The sequence below is a fragment of the Tenrec ecaudatus genome, chromosome 12, assembly GCF_050624435.1.
Source record: "Tenrec ecaudatus isolate mTenEca1 chromosome 12, mTenEca1.hap1, whole genome shotgun sequence".
NCBI lineage: Eukaryota > Metazoa > Chordata > Mammalia > Afrosoricida > Tenrecidae > Tenrec > Tenrec ecaudatus.
This window is the reverse complement of record NC_134541.1, coordinates 117,578,639-117,596,894: the sequence shown is the minus strand read 5'-3', so window position 1 is coordinate 117,596,894 and position 18,256 is coordinate 117,578,639. Positions and strand designations below refer to the sequence as shown.

The 18,256-nt window shown below is 41.4% G+C and overlaps 1 protein-coding gene across 1 annotated transcript in view; it reads right to left on the bottom strand.

Moving 5' to 3' along the window:
- Positions 1-17,989, bottom strand: part of UQCRC2 (ubiquinol-cytochrome c reductase core protein 2) — a 29,049-nt gene extending 11,060 nt beyond the window's left edge. Inside the window, exons 1-7 of the mRNA XM_075564599.1 lie at positions 17,854-17,989; positions 15,316-15,399; positions 15,062-15,211; positions 14,513-14,577; positions 13,328-13,384; positions 12,537-12,661; positions 1,308-1,405 (exon numbers count right to left, since the gene is read on the bottom strand). Of these exons, the coding sequence (XP_075420714.1) occupies positions 1,308-1,405; positions 12,537-12,661; positions 13,328-13,384; positions 14,513-14,577; positions 15,062-15,211; positions 15,316-15,399; positions 17,854-17,886 (612 nt within the window). The 5' untranslated portion in view covers positions 17,887-17,989. The remainder of the gene's footprint in view (positions 1-1,307; positions 1,406-12,536; positions 12,662-13,327; positions 13,385-14,512; positions 14,578-15,061; positions 15,212-15,315; positions 15,400-17,853) is intronic.
- Between the last annotated feature and the right edge of the window lie 267 nt (positions 17,990-18,256).

Sequence of the window (18,256 nt, the reverse complement as noted above, 5' to 3'; positions counted from 1 at the left end):
GCTACGATGATGACGGTGTGCTGAATTGCAGTGGAATTCATGGTACTGTGTCAGAGGCTAAGTCCTGTCATGTTGTTTGCCCAATTCTATAAATTACTGAATTATACATTTTAACAGCATATTTGGATGTTATGTGAATTATATTTCAGCAACATTGTTAGTTATAAAAAGCAACTTGGAACAAGAGAATTAGAACTTGAACTCGAGAGAAGATGGCTTCTCTTAGAGATGTCATTGTCTGCTTTATCCTTTTGCTTCTGCTTTTGGTGCCACATCTGAGCTCTTTTCTCACCCAAGGTCCTGAAGCTTTGCTTCTGTAGCTGGCCCTAATGTTTTTATGGTTTTAACACTTACATTTAGAGCATTGGTCAATGCTCGGTTTCTTTTCATAATTTTGCTCTTGTTAGGTGTCAGCAAGTTGTTTCTGATCCATAACGGTGCTATGCACAACAGAAGAACACTGTCTGGTCCTGCACCATTCTCATGGTGGTTGTGTTTGAACCCATTACTGCAGTCTTCCTCTTTTCCTGTGACCCACTGCTTTACTAAGCATGATGTTCCTTCCCAGGGACTGGTCTCTCCTGATACTGTCTAAAGCACATAAGACAGAATCGCGACACCTACCATCTAAGAAGCATTCTGGATGTATCTCTTGCAAGACAATTGTTTATTCTTTTGGCAGTCTGTGGTACTTCGAATGTTCTTCACAAGCACCGTAATGCAAATGCATACATTATGTAATGTCCAACTTCCCCATGCATAAGAGGCGAGTGAAAGGAATATGGCCCAGGTCAGGCACACTAACTCCTCAAAGTGACCTTCTTGCTCAATGCTTTGAAGAAGTCTCGTGCAGCAGATTTACCCAGGGCAGTAAGTCATTTGAAGCTGTTACCTATGACAAATCTGTTAGCGGCCAGGTTAAAGTCCAGTGTGCTGGAGACAACATAGGACTTATAAGTATTCAGAGGGGTTGAAACAAAGATTTTTTTAGTCAAAAGATTTAAACATGTAAACGTTACTTTTAAATAAAAACATGAGCAGAACAAAGGATCTAGAAGACACGATGCCAAGGTCTCAGCCTGAGCGCCTTGGGGGGGGACGTTTTCATTCTGTGTGTTTGTATTTCTGGATCTTTATGTGTGTAACATGTATGTCCTGTTATAATAGCTTTTATTTATTTATGGTTAAAAAATATACCAAAAAGCAAGTTGAAGTCCTATTAGAAGATAAAAAAAAATTAGCGAACAACCTGAAATGGCATATGAACATTCAACTGAAAACGAAGACAAGTACATTTTTAACTGTACCTCTTCTGATGTCACTTTTCCAATCCTATAATCAGGGCAATACAGAGAATTAGCCAAGGCATTCCGGTAAGCTGCAGCATGCAAATTTTCAATGATGCCTGTAAGATGATGTACAGAAGTGGTTACTGATAATTTTAAGTAAAAGTAACATTTTTCTTTTTTATAAAACAATACACATTATCTGATTTTATCTGTGGGCCAGGAGTCTAAGAATGGTTTAATTGGGTCCTTGGCTCTGGGCAAGCCAGGAATAGCACAGGCTATATCCTCACCTAGATTTCAGCATCCTTATTTAAGCTCATCCAGGTTGTCGGTAAAATGCAGACTGGCGATACCGGGAGGGTGGAGTGGAAAGGGAGAACCGATTACAAGAATCTATATATAACCCTGGAGGATGGACATAATTACAAGGATCTACATAATCCCTGGGGGATGTACAACAGAAAAATGGGTGAAGAGAGACGTGGGACAGTGTAAGATATGACAAAATAATAATTTATAAATCATCAAGGGTTCATGAGGAGGGGGAAGCAGGGAGGGAGGGGGAAAATGTGGAGCTGATACCAAGGACTCAAGCAGAAAGCAATGTTTTGATAATGATGACAACAAATGTGTTTGACACAATGGATGTAAGTATGGATTATGATAACAGTTTTACGAGCCCCCAATAAAATGATTTAAAAAAAATCCAGTTCCTTGTGACTATCAGGTTCAGGCCCCCTCCATGGGTAGTCCATATGGCCTTGAAGGTGTTGCTGGATTTTAAAACTTTTTATTGTAAATGGATAAAGATTTACAGACTAAATTAATTTTCTATTCAACATCTCATACACTTTTTAACATTTTGAAACCCAGTGATATGCACCCCCAAAAATATGTATTGTAAGTCCTTAGTTCAATATTCGTCAACATAACTGCATTCTTGAATACGGTTTTATTTGCTATGTCGATGAGACCACACCACTGCATGGTCTGGTCTGTCTTTTAAGATATAAGAGTAGCTGAGGCACATAAGCAATCAAGCAAGCACTCACAGCGGTGTGGCATATGAAGACTGCCCAGAAAATGAACAGAAGCTGAAAAGAGACAAGGATATTCTCCCAGAGCCAACAGAGAGAGAAACCCTTCACTGAGAGCCAGCACTCTCAGTTCAGACGTCTAGCCTCCTAAACTATGAGAAAATAAACTACTGTGCTCCCACTTGTAGTATTCCTGATACAAAAGCACTAAGATACCCCCAAAGCGACTGGACTATAAAATTCTCGTCATGTTATAGCACGCAAGCATTAAACCAAAACTACGCAGCAAAACTCTCTCCCAAAATTAAGATTAGAGCAGAAACAAATGAAACAGAAAAAGCACTCAATCAGACGAATAAATGGTTCTTTAAAAGGGTTAGTAAGACAGACCACTGTCAAATTTAACAAAGGAAAAGCAGAAACTGCAAGCAACACTAATAAGAAACGAAACGGTGACACCACAACAGACCCAAAAGAAATGAAATGAATCACAGCAAAACAAAGAACAACACAAGTTTGAAAATCTAAAAGAAATGCACAGATTTCTAGAAATATATTACCTAAACGAACAGAGGCTGAAGTAGAAAATCAGGAAAAAAAGTTACAACAGACCTATACCACAACGCAGAAATGGATGGCGTTCCAGAATCTTTCTCTGAAATGCTGACACCAGCACCAGGCAAAGAAAGACCCTGCTACCAAAGAAAACGATAAACCAATATCCCTCATCAACATAGAGCAAACATCCTCACAAAGTCCTAGCTGATAGAATCTAACAACATAATAAACATTACACAAACAAAACAAATGCCAAGAACTACATGGCCATAGCAACAGACACAGAAAAAGCCTTGACAAAAGCTAACGCCCACTCCTGAGACAAACCGCAAAACAGGACTAGAGGGTCATTTCTCAACATAATTAAGGGCATACATACAAAATCAATAGCTGACATTACTTTCAATGGAGACCCTGAAATCAATCCCTTTATGAACAAGGACCATGCAAAGATACCCCGATGACCACTCTTACTCTGTATTGTACAAGAAGTCCCCGCCACAGCAACAAAGGGATATTAAAAAGCATCCAAAAAGGTGAGGAGGAAGTAAAACCATCTCTTTTTGCCTATGATAGGATCCTAAACACAAAAACCTCTGAAACTCAAAGAGAAAGCTTTGGGAACGGGTAGAATTCAGCAAAGTTGCAGGGCCCAGGGTTACCATATAAGTCAGATTTCTCTACACTAGTGGTTCTCAACCTTCCTAGAGCTGCGACCCTTTAATACAGTTCCTCGTGTATGGTGACTCCCCAACCTTAAAATTATTTTCTTTGCTACTTTATAACTAATTTTGCTCCTGTTATGAATCGTGTGACCCTGTGAAAGGTAGTTCGGCCCCCAAAGGGGTCACGACCTACAGGTTAAGAACCACAGCTCTATACTAACAAAGAGAACTTTGAGAAGAAAAGCAAGAAAATAACACCATTTGTAACAGCTATCCAAAGGATGTCATACATCGGAATAAACCCAACTCGATACACAAAGTCTTATACAGACAATGACAAGAAATTGAGAGACCTACGTAAATGAAAGAATACACCATGCTCTGCATAGAAGACACTAAAAATGTCAGTTCCAACTTCAGTGACCTACGAGCATAACATAAGGTTTACTCACACTCTTTAAAAACTAATAAAGAAAACAAAAACTAATAAACTTTATCGGAAAAGGAGAGACATCCTAGATAAGTAAAGTACTATTTTGAACAAAGGATGAGGATTCACTCCCACTTCCCATCTGTGGACAGCCACAGTATTCAAAATAGCCGAGTGATACAATGACAGACACAGACAACGGAACAGAATTAAAACCCCTGAAATCTATCAGTCTATGGACAGCCCGTGTTTAACAAAGGGCCCAAATCCAATAGATGGGGAAAAATATTCTCTTTAACAAATTGTCCTGGCAATATCGAATATCTTAGAAAAAAGAAATCCGACTGATACCTCATACCATATACAAAACCTAAAGCTATAAAGATTATGAAAGGAAAAAAAAATAAGGCCAAACTTTGAAGGCCCCAATTTTCGACATAAACAATCTACCAAACATAAATGAAAATGTAAAAGCAGTGGGAAGATAAACTAGATGACTGAAACCTAATAAAAATAAAACACCTCTATGCATCAAGACTTTTTCAAATGAGAGCCTACAAATAGGGGGCAATTTTTGACAAGAGACTGAACTCAAACTACAACTCCTCAACAGCAAGAAGGCAAACAATTCCATTAAAAATGGGAAGAGCCCTTGCAGAGGGGTCTAGGGGAGGAGACGAGCTGGTCAAGGTGTGATATAGCAACAATGAAAAATACAACTTTCCTCTAGTTTCTAAATGCCCCCCCCCCCCAATCATGATCCTAATTCTGCCTTCCAAGTCTGGCTAGACCACAGGATGGACACTGATACAGACAGGAACTGGAAACACAGGGAATCCAGGATCCAGGGCAGATGATTCCTCCAGGACCAGTAGTGTGACTGGCGATACTGGGAGGGTAGAGTGAGAGTGGGTTGGAATGAGGGAACCGATCACAAGGATCTACATGGGACCTCCTCCCTGGGGGACGGACAACAGAAAAGTGGGTGAAGGGAGATGTCGGACAGGGCAAGATATGACAAAATAATAATCTATAAATTATTAAGGGTTCATGAGGGAGGGGAGAACAGGGAGTGAGGGGAAAAATGAGGAGCTGATGCCAGGGGTTTAAGTGGAGAGCAAATGTTTTGAAAATGATGAGGGCAATGAATGTACAAATGTGCTTTACACAATTGATGTATGTATGGATTGTGATAAGAGTTGTATGAGTCCCTAATGAACAATAAAAAGATTAAAAAATTAAAATAAAAATGGGAAGAGAAGAAAACCTTCAGGCAGCAAACAGGATGTGAAGAAATGCTCATGAACATTAGCAAATCAAAACAAGATAAAATTTCCTGTCAGCATCAGTGTTGTCGTTAGGTGTCTTCAATTAGTGCTGACTAATTGTTACCCTGTGTATGCACAACACACAAATCCTTGCCCGGTCCAGCAGGACCCTCACATTCCTTATGTTTGGGCCCATTTTGGTAGACACTGTTGTTAAGCCATCTAGGGAGGGTCTTCTTTTTCTGGCTGATGTCCTTTTCCAAAGTAGGTTACATGACGTGTCGCCGACCTTTCTTCTAAGGAACATTCTCGCTGTACTCCCTCCAAGACAGACTGGGTTAACAGCCTGTGGTGCTTTTAATACTCTGTCAATGCCATAATCCAAATATAGAAATTCTCCTCAGGTCTTCCTTATTCAGTCTTCAGCTTTTACATCCGTGACATGACTGAAAACATCATGCCTTGCTTGGGCCAGGCACAGCCTAGTGATTCTCTTTGTTCTTTAACACTTCAAAGAGGTCTTGTATAGCAGCTCTGGCCAATGCAATTCCTCGGTTGATGTTGTTGACTGCTGCTTTTCTGTTGACTTTGGATCCAAGTAAAATGAAACCCTCAAATTTCAATCTTGTCTTCATTTATCAGGGTGTAGCCATATCAAATCTTTAACAGTACATGTTTTAAGTCTTCGTGGCTCTCAGCAAGCCAAGTTGTACCACCCAGAAGTTACACGTGTTTGGGGAACCTACCTCCTATCCTCATGCTTCACAGTCCAGTTTCTTGGACTTTTTGCTCAACACACAGACGAAGCAATGGTGAGAATACAACCCTGAAGCACACCTATACTGATTTTAAACTGCTCTGAATTCTCTTGTTCTGCTTGAACCACTGCCACTTGGTCTGTGTACATGTTCCACACGAGCACGATCAAGTGTCTGGAATTGCCATTCTTCACAATGTTATCCACAGCTTGTCAGGAACCACTCACTTCAATGCCTTTGCAGAGTCAATAAAACAGTCAAGCAAATCTTTCCAAGATTTTGTTTGAAACCAAGATTCACCTGACATCAGCAACGGTATCCTTTAAAATGCTGGCAACTACCTGCCGATGTCCTGCTGCAATAAAGACCCCATATCTTTGCCCAGTGAACCTTCTGGGTCCGGCTGACAGCTACAGCATTACAGCAGCAGCAGCAGAACCAGGAGCCAGAGCATGGAACAGAGCGACGGACTTTCCAACCCAGAGCAAGCCGACAACTTGCATGTGATATTAAGGACACCATTAGATAATGTTCACATTCTACGGAGTCACCTTGCCTTGTAATGGGCACAGATATGGATCCCTTCTAGTTGAGTGGTCATGTAGCTGTCTTGCAAATTTCTTGGCCTAGATTACAAAGTGATTGCAGAGGTGCAACGTGTTTTGAAACATTTGTTGTGATTTTGTCAATTACTAGAGGCTTATTTATTGCGAATGCCTTCAATGTAGCTTGGAAGTCTTCCTTAAAAGTTCTTCCTTGGTTCTGCATAATTTCTCCCATTTGGTTTAGCTACACTATGTTCAAGGGCAAGTTTCAGTCTTCTGACATCCACTCTAGACTTTTCTTCATGTATGTATGATGATGTCACCCCTCAACTCATCTGGCCCTAGTCATTAGCGTTTAATGAGCCAAATCTGTTCTCTTCAGATGGTTTCTAAATTCAGGTGGTATATACTCAAGGTTATAGTTTCGCTTCCATGAATTTTCAAAGTAACAATCAGTCCCACAGCTTTATTTTGGTTGATAGTAAGCTTCTAACAGATATTGTGTGAGTCAGGGTTGACTAGAGAACCAAATCTAGAGAGACTCATATGTGTATAGGAAAGAGATTTATATACAAGAGTAACTTAAAATTGAGAACACCTCCCAGCCCAATCCAGATCAAGTCCATAAGTCCGATTATCAGCCCATCTATCCTATACCAATCTATAGTCTTCTTCAGACTCACGAAAACACATGCAATGACACCAAATGCAGGAAGATCACCGGCTGGAGGGTGGGAAGTCTTGTGGATCCAATGGCAGTGGAGGCATCTCAGTGCTGGCAGGTGTCTCCACATGGCTCCTCCAGGTTCAGGATTCTTGCTGCCATCAGCATAGCCCCATGTGTCCTTGTCAGTAGAGTCTCTCCCAGGGAGTGAGCCAATAGAGTGTCTCCTGCCCCCAAGGAGGAAGACAGGATCTCCCAGAATCCTTAGAAGGCCATGATTGACAGCCTGGACTCTACCCCTACACTCTGAACCCTCAAACTGACACCAGATTATGTAACTACCACAGATGTAGTCTATTTCATTCCTATTTTTTCCATCTGCTGAGGTGCCCATGTATACTCAAAACTCAAATTCACTACCATCAAGTCAATTCTGACTCATAGCAACCCGACAGGACAGGGTAGAACTGCCCACTGGGGGTGTCTAAGGGTATGACTCTGGTTGGGAGCAGAAAATCTTTCTTTTTTTTCTCCTGCTGAGTGAATGGTGATTTCAAACTAACCTTGTAGTTAACAGCCCAATGCACAAGCCACTATGCCATGTGCAGTGTTTTTTGGCTTATTTTTTGTAGTGTCTTAATCAGTGTTCTCTATTTCACTTTTGTGGGTTCTAATATCCATTGCAATGGCTACACAAACACAAAATTCATGCCAATTTACCATACATGAGTATATGCCGACCCAAATATCAGCCAAGGCACCTAATTTTACCACAAAAACTACATAAAAAATGTGCTTAAAACCTCAACTTATACTCGAGTATATACGGTATTAAGAAATTAACCAAGTTGAAATGCTCCTATTAGTTTAACAGGACATGTTACAAAGCTTCAGGTCTGTTAATAAATGCTCAAAGGGGGCTTCTGCTCTATTGTAAGCTTCAACCCCAAGGCATTCAACTCCAGCTCCATAGGTCAGCAAGCCTGACTTCCTGAGTGAAACACCCAGAGGCACCCCACCCCACTCCAATAAGCCTCAGTCCAAAGGCACTCCAGCTCCACTTCCAGGGGTCAGCAAGTCCAACTTCCTCAATTAAGTGCCCAGAGGCACCTTACTCCCAAAGCCAGCTTCCAGCACCAAAGCATTCATCTTCACTTGCTCCATGGGTTGGCACGTCTATCACTGTTTCAAGCTCTGGTTCCTGGTTCTGCTGTTGCTTCACTGATGGTATAGCTGTCATCTGGTCCAGAAGGTTCACTGCGCAGGGATCTGGGGTTCATAAAGACCTACTCTGCTCCTGGCTCTCGCTGGTAATGAAATCCCTACTCAAACAGAGCTTATTTTACACGTGGTCGAATGGCACTCTAGGGACCCTGTTTGCAGTTACAGGAGAATCCTGTCAGTATCCCCCCTTACTTACAGACCCATGCAGGGAAAGTCTCTTGGCAGGAGTTAGAGACGGGCTAGAAGAGCCCACATTAAATAGTTCCTGTCTTTGCACCACCATGCACGACTGCCATTAAAAACGCTCTTCAAAACGGAATTTATATTCTTCAGTGTAGTTGATCTGAACATTTCTATGATAGCATCTCAAGCAATTTTCCTTTACTAGGCCCTTACTAAAAGGTCCTTCTTTCCTCCCCCTCAGTTTCCACTAGCAACTATCAACGTATCTTCTGCATGTTTGCTCAATTCCATGTTGAAAAAGGTGGTCGACTTTGATTTCTTCATTACCAGCTTTAGTGGCTGGTGTGGAAATGTGAATAACAGTTGTAGTAACCAATCTTCCTTGTAGGCTTATAAATGCTACTCTATCACAGGCAGCATTGTACTTCGGTGTTCAAGACAGATCTTGAACTGTGCTCTGTGATGATGTGCCGCCGTTTCTCTAAATTTGCCATGCCCGGCATAGTGAACCATGAACCATTCAGTCCATTCAGTACTAGTCCATTTCAGCTCACTAATGTCTACAATACTGATCTCTATTGTGGCCCATTTCATTGTTGACAACTTGTAATTTTTTATTCACACTACATACATTTCACGTTCCAACTATGAATGGATGATTGCAGCAGCTGTGTCATTTTCAGTCATGCCCCATTAGCAAATGAAGGTCCTACTATGTGCCCCATCCAAATCATGTATTCTGAATGCCTTCTAGCCCGCGGGGCCCATCCTCGAGCACTACACCATGCAATAATCTATGGCCGTTCATAAGGATTTCAATGGTTAATTTTTCAGAAATGGAACCACCTCACCTCTTCCCTCTTCCTACTCTGTTCTTTGTCTCTTAGCTCCTCTAAAAGCTGTTCACCATAGGTGACCCTGCTGGTATTAGACATACAGGCGGCAGTTTCCAGCAATATAGCTACATGGCAACCACCAGAGTACGACAAACTGATGAGTGGGGTGAGCACTGATCAGCAAAGTTAAAACAATCCAAATGCTGGCAAGGGTGCGGAGATATTGGAACTCCCATATACTCACAGGGGCGGGGGGGGGGAACTATAAAATCCTACAACCCCGCTCCTTAATACATTGGAAATAGAAATACCGTGTGATTCAATGATTCCACTACTTGGTATATACCATAGAGAAAGCAAAACTATGACATGAACAGATACGCATTCATGTTGATCACAACATTATTCACAGCTGCATAAAGACAAAAACAACCTAAGTGTCCATCAAAAGATGAACTGATAAACTATGGAACAAACACAATGCTACAGAATAATAATGCACCTGCACAACACCTACCGCTTATGAAGCTTCAGATCACTGTGCTGAATACAATCAGCTATCACGAAAGGACAAATATCGCACGAGACCACTGTTAAAAAAAATCAGGTAAAAGGCTTACACACAGAGAGAAAGATTCGTTGAAGGCTATCCGTGATTGGAGGGCAAAGTGGGAAAATGACTAAGTAGAGAGTAAACAAAGGATATTTCTACCTATGTATTGCATGTGCTGGAAGGACATCCATGTACCTAGTAGTGCACACAGGGAGCAGAGTTAGGAAAGCTTCTTGGCCATAACCAAACACCTTGAGGGAGTGAGGCCCGTGTTCTACACCACCTTTCTGGAGTCGTCACAGGGTATTAACAGCATCCATGTGGCCATCTAGACTGCAACTATTACTCTCTCCCTTTCAGAGCAAGGAAGAGCGAAAAACCAAAGACACGGAAACAAACTAGTTCCAAGGATTAATGGACCACATGAGCCACAGTCTATTATGTGGAAAATGAATGTACTCTGTCCATTTTCATGTATACTATAAAATAAAAAGCACGAACCAATTGTCACCAAATCAAATCTGCTCAGTGGTGACTCTATGCTTCACAGAACCACAGTCATATGGGTTTTAATGGCTGATCAATGGGTTTGCATTGCTAACTTTCTATTTAGCAGCAGAGTGCTGTTAGTCTGGATACATTAGAGAAGCAAATCCACAGAAACACATGTATAAGAGAGTTTTACATACAGGTTAAGTGCACATCAAGAAAACATCCCAACCCTGTGCGGCCCAAGCCCACAAGTCCAATATCAACCCATATGTCCAACACCAATCCACAAAGTCCTCCTCCATCTTACAAAACACTATTATGCCACAGGAGGAAAGCCAAACCAGTGAACGTGTAAGCATCTCGGCACTGGCAGGGATCGCCACACGGCTGCTCCAGCACCCAGGACTGAATTGGGGTAGGTCCATGTGGCTTCTCCCCAGGGGTGTCTTGCTGGAAGTGAGCCTTGCCAGCTGAAGCAGGGAACTGGCTAAGGCAGCAGCACTCTGGCCCGACCATCAGAAAGCAAGAAACCCGAGAACTCAAAAGGTGAGGCTCACCAAGCCATTTATCTCCCCTCCCTTCAATTAACCCCAGATGTGTTTATCAGCCAGGATGGCACAATAAACTGTCTCAAGTGCTTAACTGTTTGTGCCACCCAGAAACTCCACTCTATGTACTCAAGGGATTTGGAATTTGTTACTGTTCAACCTATAGTAACTAAAAAAATTAGCAGTTCAATGTGCTAAGAAAAATGTAAGATCATATGATATCAGCTTCTATAAATCCCAGACCATGTAAAACCATTTTTCCAACTTTATAAAAACTATGCAAAAGTATATGGCCCAGGTTTCAAGAAGTATTGGACAAGTCATTTAATCAGTTCCCCTCTTCAGGTAACATGAAAGCTGTCAAGTCAGTATCAGCAGTGTACCAAAGTGCTGTCTGGGCACAAGGGAAGGAGAGGGGGAACTGTAAATGAGTCAACTCTGGGATTGAGAATGGAGAATGGCATTTCTCACAGAGGAAACAAGCAAAGCATAATCATAAAAAATGACATTAAGCTGATACTCCAAGAGCAAGAAACAAGAAATAGGCAAAGGTCAGATATGCTAACTTAGAGTACGAATTCTATCTCAAAGAACATTTAAAAAAAAGATATTATTCCACAGCTGGTAAGAAGCTTTTAAAAGGTTTCAGCAATTCTCAAGTCAGCCAGGAGACACTGTATTTGGTGATGAGGGCGGAGGCTCAGAGACAGCAGTGTGGAAGAAGTCACCTCGAACACTTAACTTATCCCTCTTAGCATTCTATCATTCCATCTCTTTGGTAGACAGCGATAGAAATAAAGATCACATTACTTTATGACATACATAATTAATAGATTAGCTAACAAGAACTAAGCACTTTGTTCCAGAAAACTGAGAGTAGACCCTTCCTTAACAGATATGCAGATTGAGTGAAGCCCACCAGGCCACTCGCTGTTTCGAGTATATCTATACACAATCTGCTTCTACCACAAGTTGTGGGTCTTCCAGAAGTCAGTGACACTGGTTTGTTTTGCCAACTGTACTCAGTTTAAATAAGTATCATGTAAATGGATTAAAGTATGAATACAAAAAACAGTAAATCCTAATTTTTGAGAAATTCTATTGTGTGATTCAGAAAAACCCAGTATCAGGTTAAAAACCCAGTCAGTTGATTAAAAACAAGCAAGCAAACAACAATAATCGTGGTAACAGCAACAACAACAAACATTGCCAGATTTGGTGTGAGGAAAGAAACAGGGCAGAGTGGGAGGACAGAAAAAAGTGTAAAACTCTATAATCAATTTATATGCGATCAGTGATGATCAAAAATAATCAACAAACATAGTGATGTAGAAACAAAAAATATTTTAAAAAGGCAACATTTTTAGACAGGAGACAAACAGTACAAGTCCAAATTTTTAACAGCATTTATTCCCCCTCTACAACTTGATCTTCTCCAAAAGTATTGTTTTAGAAACAAGTAAATGTACTCTGAAAATGCACTTACCTGCCTGTGGATTCTGGAAAGCCACAGCTTTGTCGATCTTTAGCTGAGACTGAAGGGCAGCTACTTCCCAACGCCGAAATTCCGGTGCTGTTGTAACATTGAGCAGGAATTCCATTACAATGTCACTATAAAAGGCATCAAATAAAGAATTACAAACCCACAATTTCAAACCAAGTTTCAAAAACAACAACAAAAAAACAAGTTTCTACATGCTCTCAGTGTCAAACTTCAGGCTTTGTGATTAAGTAGGAAGGCGTCGTTGAACGTTTATGCATAGCATTCCACTGTATGTACCAACCCTTCTCTATCCAATATTCTACGGACGGACTTTTGGGCAGTTTCTAACTTCTTGCTATTGTCACAGTGCTATGCGGAACATGGAGTGTCTAGGTCCGTTTGTGTTATAGCTCTTACTTCTTTAAGGTCGACACCCAGCAGAGGTATTGCTGCATCGTATGGGGTTTCTAGTCCCAGTTGTTAGAGGTAGTACCACAGTGCTTGTACACAATGACAGATTCACCCAATGTGGGAAGATAAGATCTCTAATCTCTATACCTGCTCCAGCATTTGCTGTTTTCTATTTATTTTCTCCAAAAAAGGGGCTGTCGTTGTCACTGTAAGGCGCTATCTCATTGTTTTGATTTCCATGCAAGTGGGAATCTTTTGGACAGTGGTTTGAGCAGTTTGTCTAAGAATCCACACCACATTCAGAGGTCACCACCTTGCCTTACCCCAAACCTAGCCCTGAGCTTCCTCTTTCGCAGATGTCGGAAGCACAAACAGGTACTTACACATCATCCCGCATGCATTCCACAGTGTAGGCCATGTGTTCTCTTGTTGCAGTCACACTGAATTAAAGCAAACTGCAGTGAATTAATTCAGTCTTCAAGTACGCTTTCTTTATATCTTCTTTGTTAAACCAACCAATTTGGGGAACAGGGTTTTTGTTTTTACAAAAAGTACAAATAATAATAAATCAAAACCCCATACACCCAATGAAATGAACCCTACCCGCAAAGAAAACATGTACACACATGGCAAAAATATGCCTAACAAAATATTTCCCACCAAAAGTTGTACACTTTTACTTCAGTGACGTCATGTCCACCAAGCGGTGCAGCAGTCACCATACACATCCTTGAAACAAAAGTGCCACAAAAAGTAAAAATCTCCGGTCTTTCTCAGGCTAATTCTTCCTGCTATCCCATCCTAGAGACAACCATTATAAATATTATACAGTAACATTTGTTTTTAAAAATGATAGATGAATCTTATCTTAAATTTTTGAAATTAGTATTTTCCATAAACAAGTAAGTTGCTTTTTCACACACTATATGTCCTTTTGGTATTCAGATTTGCTTAATTTCTGAACAGCATTTTCATCATGACTATGATACTTTATCCTTAATGATAAATATTAAAATGTTTTCAATCTTTATAAAGGTTAAAAAAAATCATTCATACACATGGATTAAAAACCATCCAATTTTTATGAGTATGTCCATTTCCAAATTTAGCATCCTCTGGATCTTTTCTCTTTTTCTCCCTCTGATTCTTTTCTAAACAGTTTATATCAATTATACTTTCACCAGCATTATGAAACTTTTTTCATCGCCTGTATCACTGCCAATGTATGAAATAGGAAATCAGAGCTCACACTGCTGGTTTCAAGTGCAGATGACTGATGAGTGTGCTCCTATTCTTTATGTTGATTAGCAAGTTCTCTGCTTTTCCAAATAGTAAACCGCTGCATGTTATGGAAATATAGACTTCCACTGAGTCAGTAAAACGTTACTTTGCTTAAGACACGAAGATGTTCTAAATTTTGATGTAGTCAAATTCATTACCCTTTTCCTTTTCTGTGCCTGGGTTAAGAAATCCTCTACCACTAGTAAAATTAAGACATTTTCATTTACAGTTGACTATTTTCTTCTAGTGTCTTTACTATTGATGTTCTATTATTTACTTTAACAAACCTTAATTTACCACCCACTGCTTCAATTCCACGGGTTATCTTGAAAGATGAAGCTCCTTTTGTAGTCTTAGAAAGGAAAGAATGATTTTTTAGTTCTTCAATGCCAAAATTTTACTAAATGCTATTACTAAATTACTATCATGCGCTATTAAAATCGAATGTCTCATTAACATTAGCAGATTCAAAAGGAACTTTTGCCAAAAAGCACAAGTATGTATTTTTGTAAAGTAGATTTGGGTAAAAATGCAAGCTTACTAGATTCATTAGTGTATCCTGAAAGAGACTTGCACAGGGGAACAAGTAATTTTACTTCAATTTTTATTACTTCCTTTAGACTTCCTTCCCTATTGATTTTTTTAAATGATCCCAGGGATCATTTAAAACACTCAGATGGACACGAATTTATTGTTTCTCTGTAGTAAACATCTTCTCTAAATTACCTTAAAAGGGGGGTGGTGGTGGAAATAATACAATGCTTTAACTACTTCTTTTTCTTAGGACTAAGATTCCCCAGCATTATGCAACAGATCAAGCAAGTGAAGATACGTACCAAGGTGGATGCAAGACGCAGCAAATGAGAGGTTCCCAAGTTACTGGAGTCCTCATATCGACTGCCTGCTTTAATGAATAAGCCAATTTGGGACGCAGGGGCATAGTTTTCCAGGGAAGCAATCACTAACCCATTTGGTAACTTGGTGAACTGCATTTAAGATAAAGCAGAGATGTAATTGGTAGTGTCTTCATATTACCAAAGCGTGGGAGGCAATGTGCTGGTCCAACACCTGACACACGGGACTAACCTACCTCAAGGTCCTGAGGCTTTGGAAGGGCTTCTGTGGGAGGCGCCGAGGCTGTGACTCTGGGAGCAACTTTGAGTGAATAAAACCTCTAAATATAAAAAACAGATGACACTTTTTTTTCATAAGAACACAACTTTACATAAAAGCATTGGATCCTAGTGCACCCCAACAAGAGAACCACAACCACTTACTATCACAGGAGTTAGCTGAATAACTTGTCATAGGTTTACTAACCCACCAATTGAGCCAAGCTTTTATGAAACCCATATTAGTTGTAATTTTTAGAACCCTTAAGAACACTGTATGTGCTTCTTTTACGACATAAAAAATTACTGGTTTTCTTTACCTTTAACAGTCTCCTTAATGCATCAATGGAACCTAGTGGCTCAGGGGTGAAGAGCTCAGCTGCTCAAAGGTCAATGGTTCAAACCCACCAGCCATCTGCAGGAGACAGATGTAGCAGTCTGCTTCTGAAAAGACTGGCACTCCAACGGCCAGTCAATTCTGACTCATGAGGAACCTACAAAACAGGATGGAACTGCCCCTCTAGGTTCCCAAGACTGTAAATCCTTATGGGAGTAGAAAGCCTCATCTTTCTCCTGAGGAGTGACTGGTGATTTCGAACCGTTGACCTGTGGTGAGCAACCCAACTCTTAAGGTGGTTGCTCTAAATTGGAATCGACTTAATGACACTAGATGGTTTTCTGGCTTTGGGCCAATGGTAGTGTACAATACCACAAAATTCATTTGATTATGACTTAGGATTACTAGTGGAGATGTTAAAGTAAATAAAATTTGTTACTAAGCTCAAATGAACACGATGCTGGATTTTCCTGGGACCCTATGACAGAATGCTATGCTCCGACTCAACAGAAGTCCAGACAGGCCTCTAGCACATTAATTGGTATGTTAGTACAGCATCAGTGATACACTAAGTTGGGTACTGGCTCTCATTTGTTGGTTGTATTGCTTTTGAATGATAAATTCAGTTATTTAGCCTTATCATAAACAATTAATTCTACTTCTGATCTGCTTTGATCTCCCATCAATTTAAAGATATATAGACACACAGTTCAAATGTAAGAATTGCCAAGGGAGATTTATGGGCTTATGCCTCAAACATGCCTACCCAGTGTCTCTCTCTGTCTCATTCAAATAAGTTGTAAAGAACTATCCCAGTAATTGTTATAAAGATGCTGTATTAGTTTAATAACAGAATATGAATAATTTTCATATACAAGGACTATAATTAGAAACATAAATCTGCTTTCATGTGTACTGCAGGTTGTTTACTTTGGTCTTTTTTCTATTGGAAGGTGATGGGTAGAAATAGGGGAGGCAGGAGGGGGCTATGGTGTTTTGGGCCTGTACTGGTCTGTCTTCTGAAGCATTGGTTTGACTAGATATGCCATGGCCATTTGTGTAGCTACAAAACTTTGCCATCAAGTCAATTCTAATTCATGAAAAAACCTAAAGGACATGGTTGAACAGTCCCTATGGGTTTGCAAGACTGTAATTCCTTAAGGGAGTGGAAAGCCTCATCTTTCTCCCAGGGATCAGTTGGTGGTTTTGAACAGCCAATCTTATGGTAAGTAGTCCAATACATAAGCGTTATGCACCAGGGCTCTTTTATAATCTACAGCAAGTCATCATTAAAAATAAGCCACGGAAATGTCACTCCCGGGCCTGGTCTTTTTCATTTTACCCCAGTGGGTTTCACAATCTCAGCACCCCAGACTTTTGGGGGTTGGATAACTCTTCTTTCGTATTGTGAGATGCTTTCCAGCATCCCTCCTGGACTCTAGATGCCAAGTAGCACACCCTCCCCAAGGTATGATAACCCAAAACGTCTCCCCAAGTGGCGTCTGGGTGGCACGAACACACACCTAGCTGTTCTAAAGTGCCCCTGCCCCCCCTCGGATAACCAACACTCGACAATGACGGGCATCGTCGCTTGAGTTTTCCACATTGAGTTAAATCTGGGTGAGGACCTAAAGAGGCTCCCGGGGACCCCCCACCAAGACATCAAGAAAAACCACATGAGATATTGCCAGGAACTGCCGCTTTCGTGGCTAAGGAAGTTCCCGGAATTGTGTGTGATAAGCACAACACCTGCATTAGCTCATTTCTTCCTCACAACCTTATTCACATGCCCACTTAACGGTGGAGGTTCATGCTCCCTGGCACACCCTATAGCGGGGGCCGAGGCCGACATGTAAGGTTCGGACTGGCCTCCGGCCCTGTGTAATCTCCTGGTTTCCTCGAGCGCCCAAGGGTAATGACCTTCAGAGGTTTCCCCACCGAGTCGCCTCACCACTGCTCTCTAGCCCCATCCCTCTATTGCAACCTTGTCTCTGCTAAAAGCAAGCACGCGGGGCCTCCAAGCCCGACCCAGCCGGCAGCCAACTTTGCTCGCAGGGTTCAACTGAAGGGCGGACCGCTGCCCAAGGTCCGGAGGCACCAAATAAAAAATCTCCGGTCCGTACAGCCTCGCTGACAAACTGCTTCCAGGTTTAGCCCCAAGCCCGCTGCCAGTGCTCACCGAGAGGGTCGCGGCTTTAGTTAGCAGCTTCATGGCGCAAATCTGCTGTGACCCACGGTCACTGGCAGGTTACCGGAAAGCAAGATGGTGGCGGAAGACGAGAATTTCCCAGCTGCCCCCGCGAACACATTTCCCCGCCCCTTTTTGAGAGGGGGCTTCTCTATACGGACTGCACTCGACTGCTCCCAGGAGCTGATTGGACCAGTCCAATCGCTCCAAGACGCGGGTTGGGGAATCGCAACATGTGGGCAGTAAATATGGAGGCAACAATAGATGTCAAAGTTCCGGGATCATCTCTTTTTGTCTAGTTATCCAATATGTCCTTCTTTGGGAGCACGTCAGCGAGAGACTCTTATAGCCCCCCCCCGCCCACCACTTTGGATTCTTCCGATCTTTGGCCTCC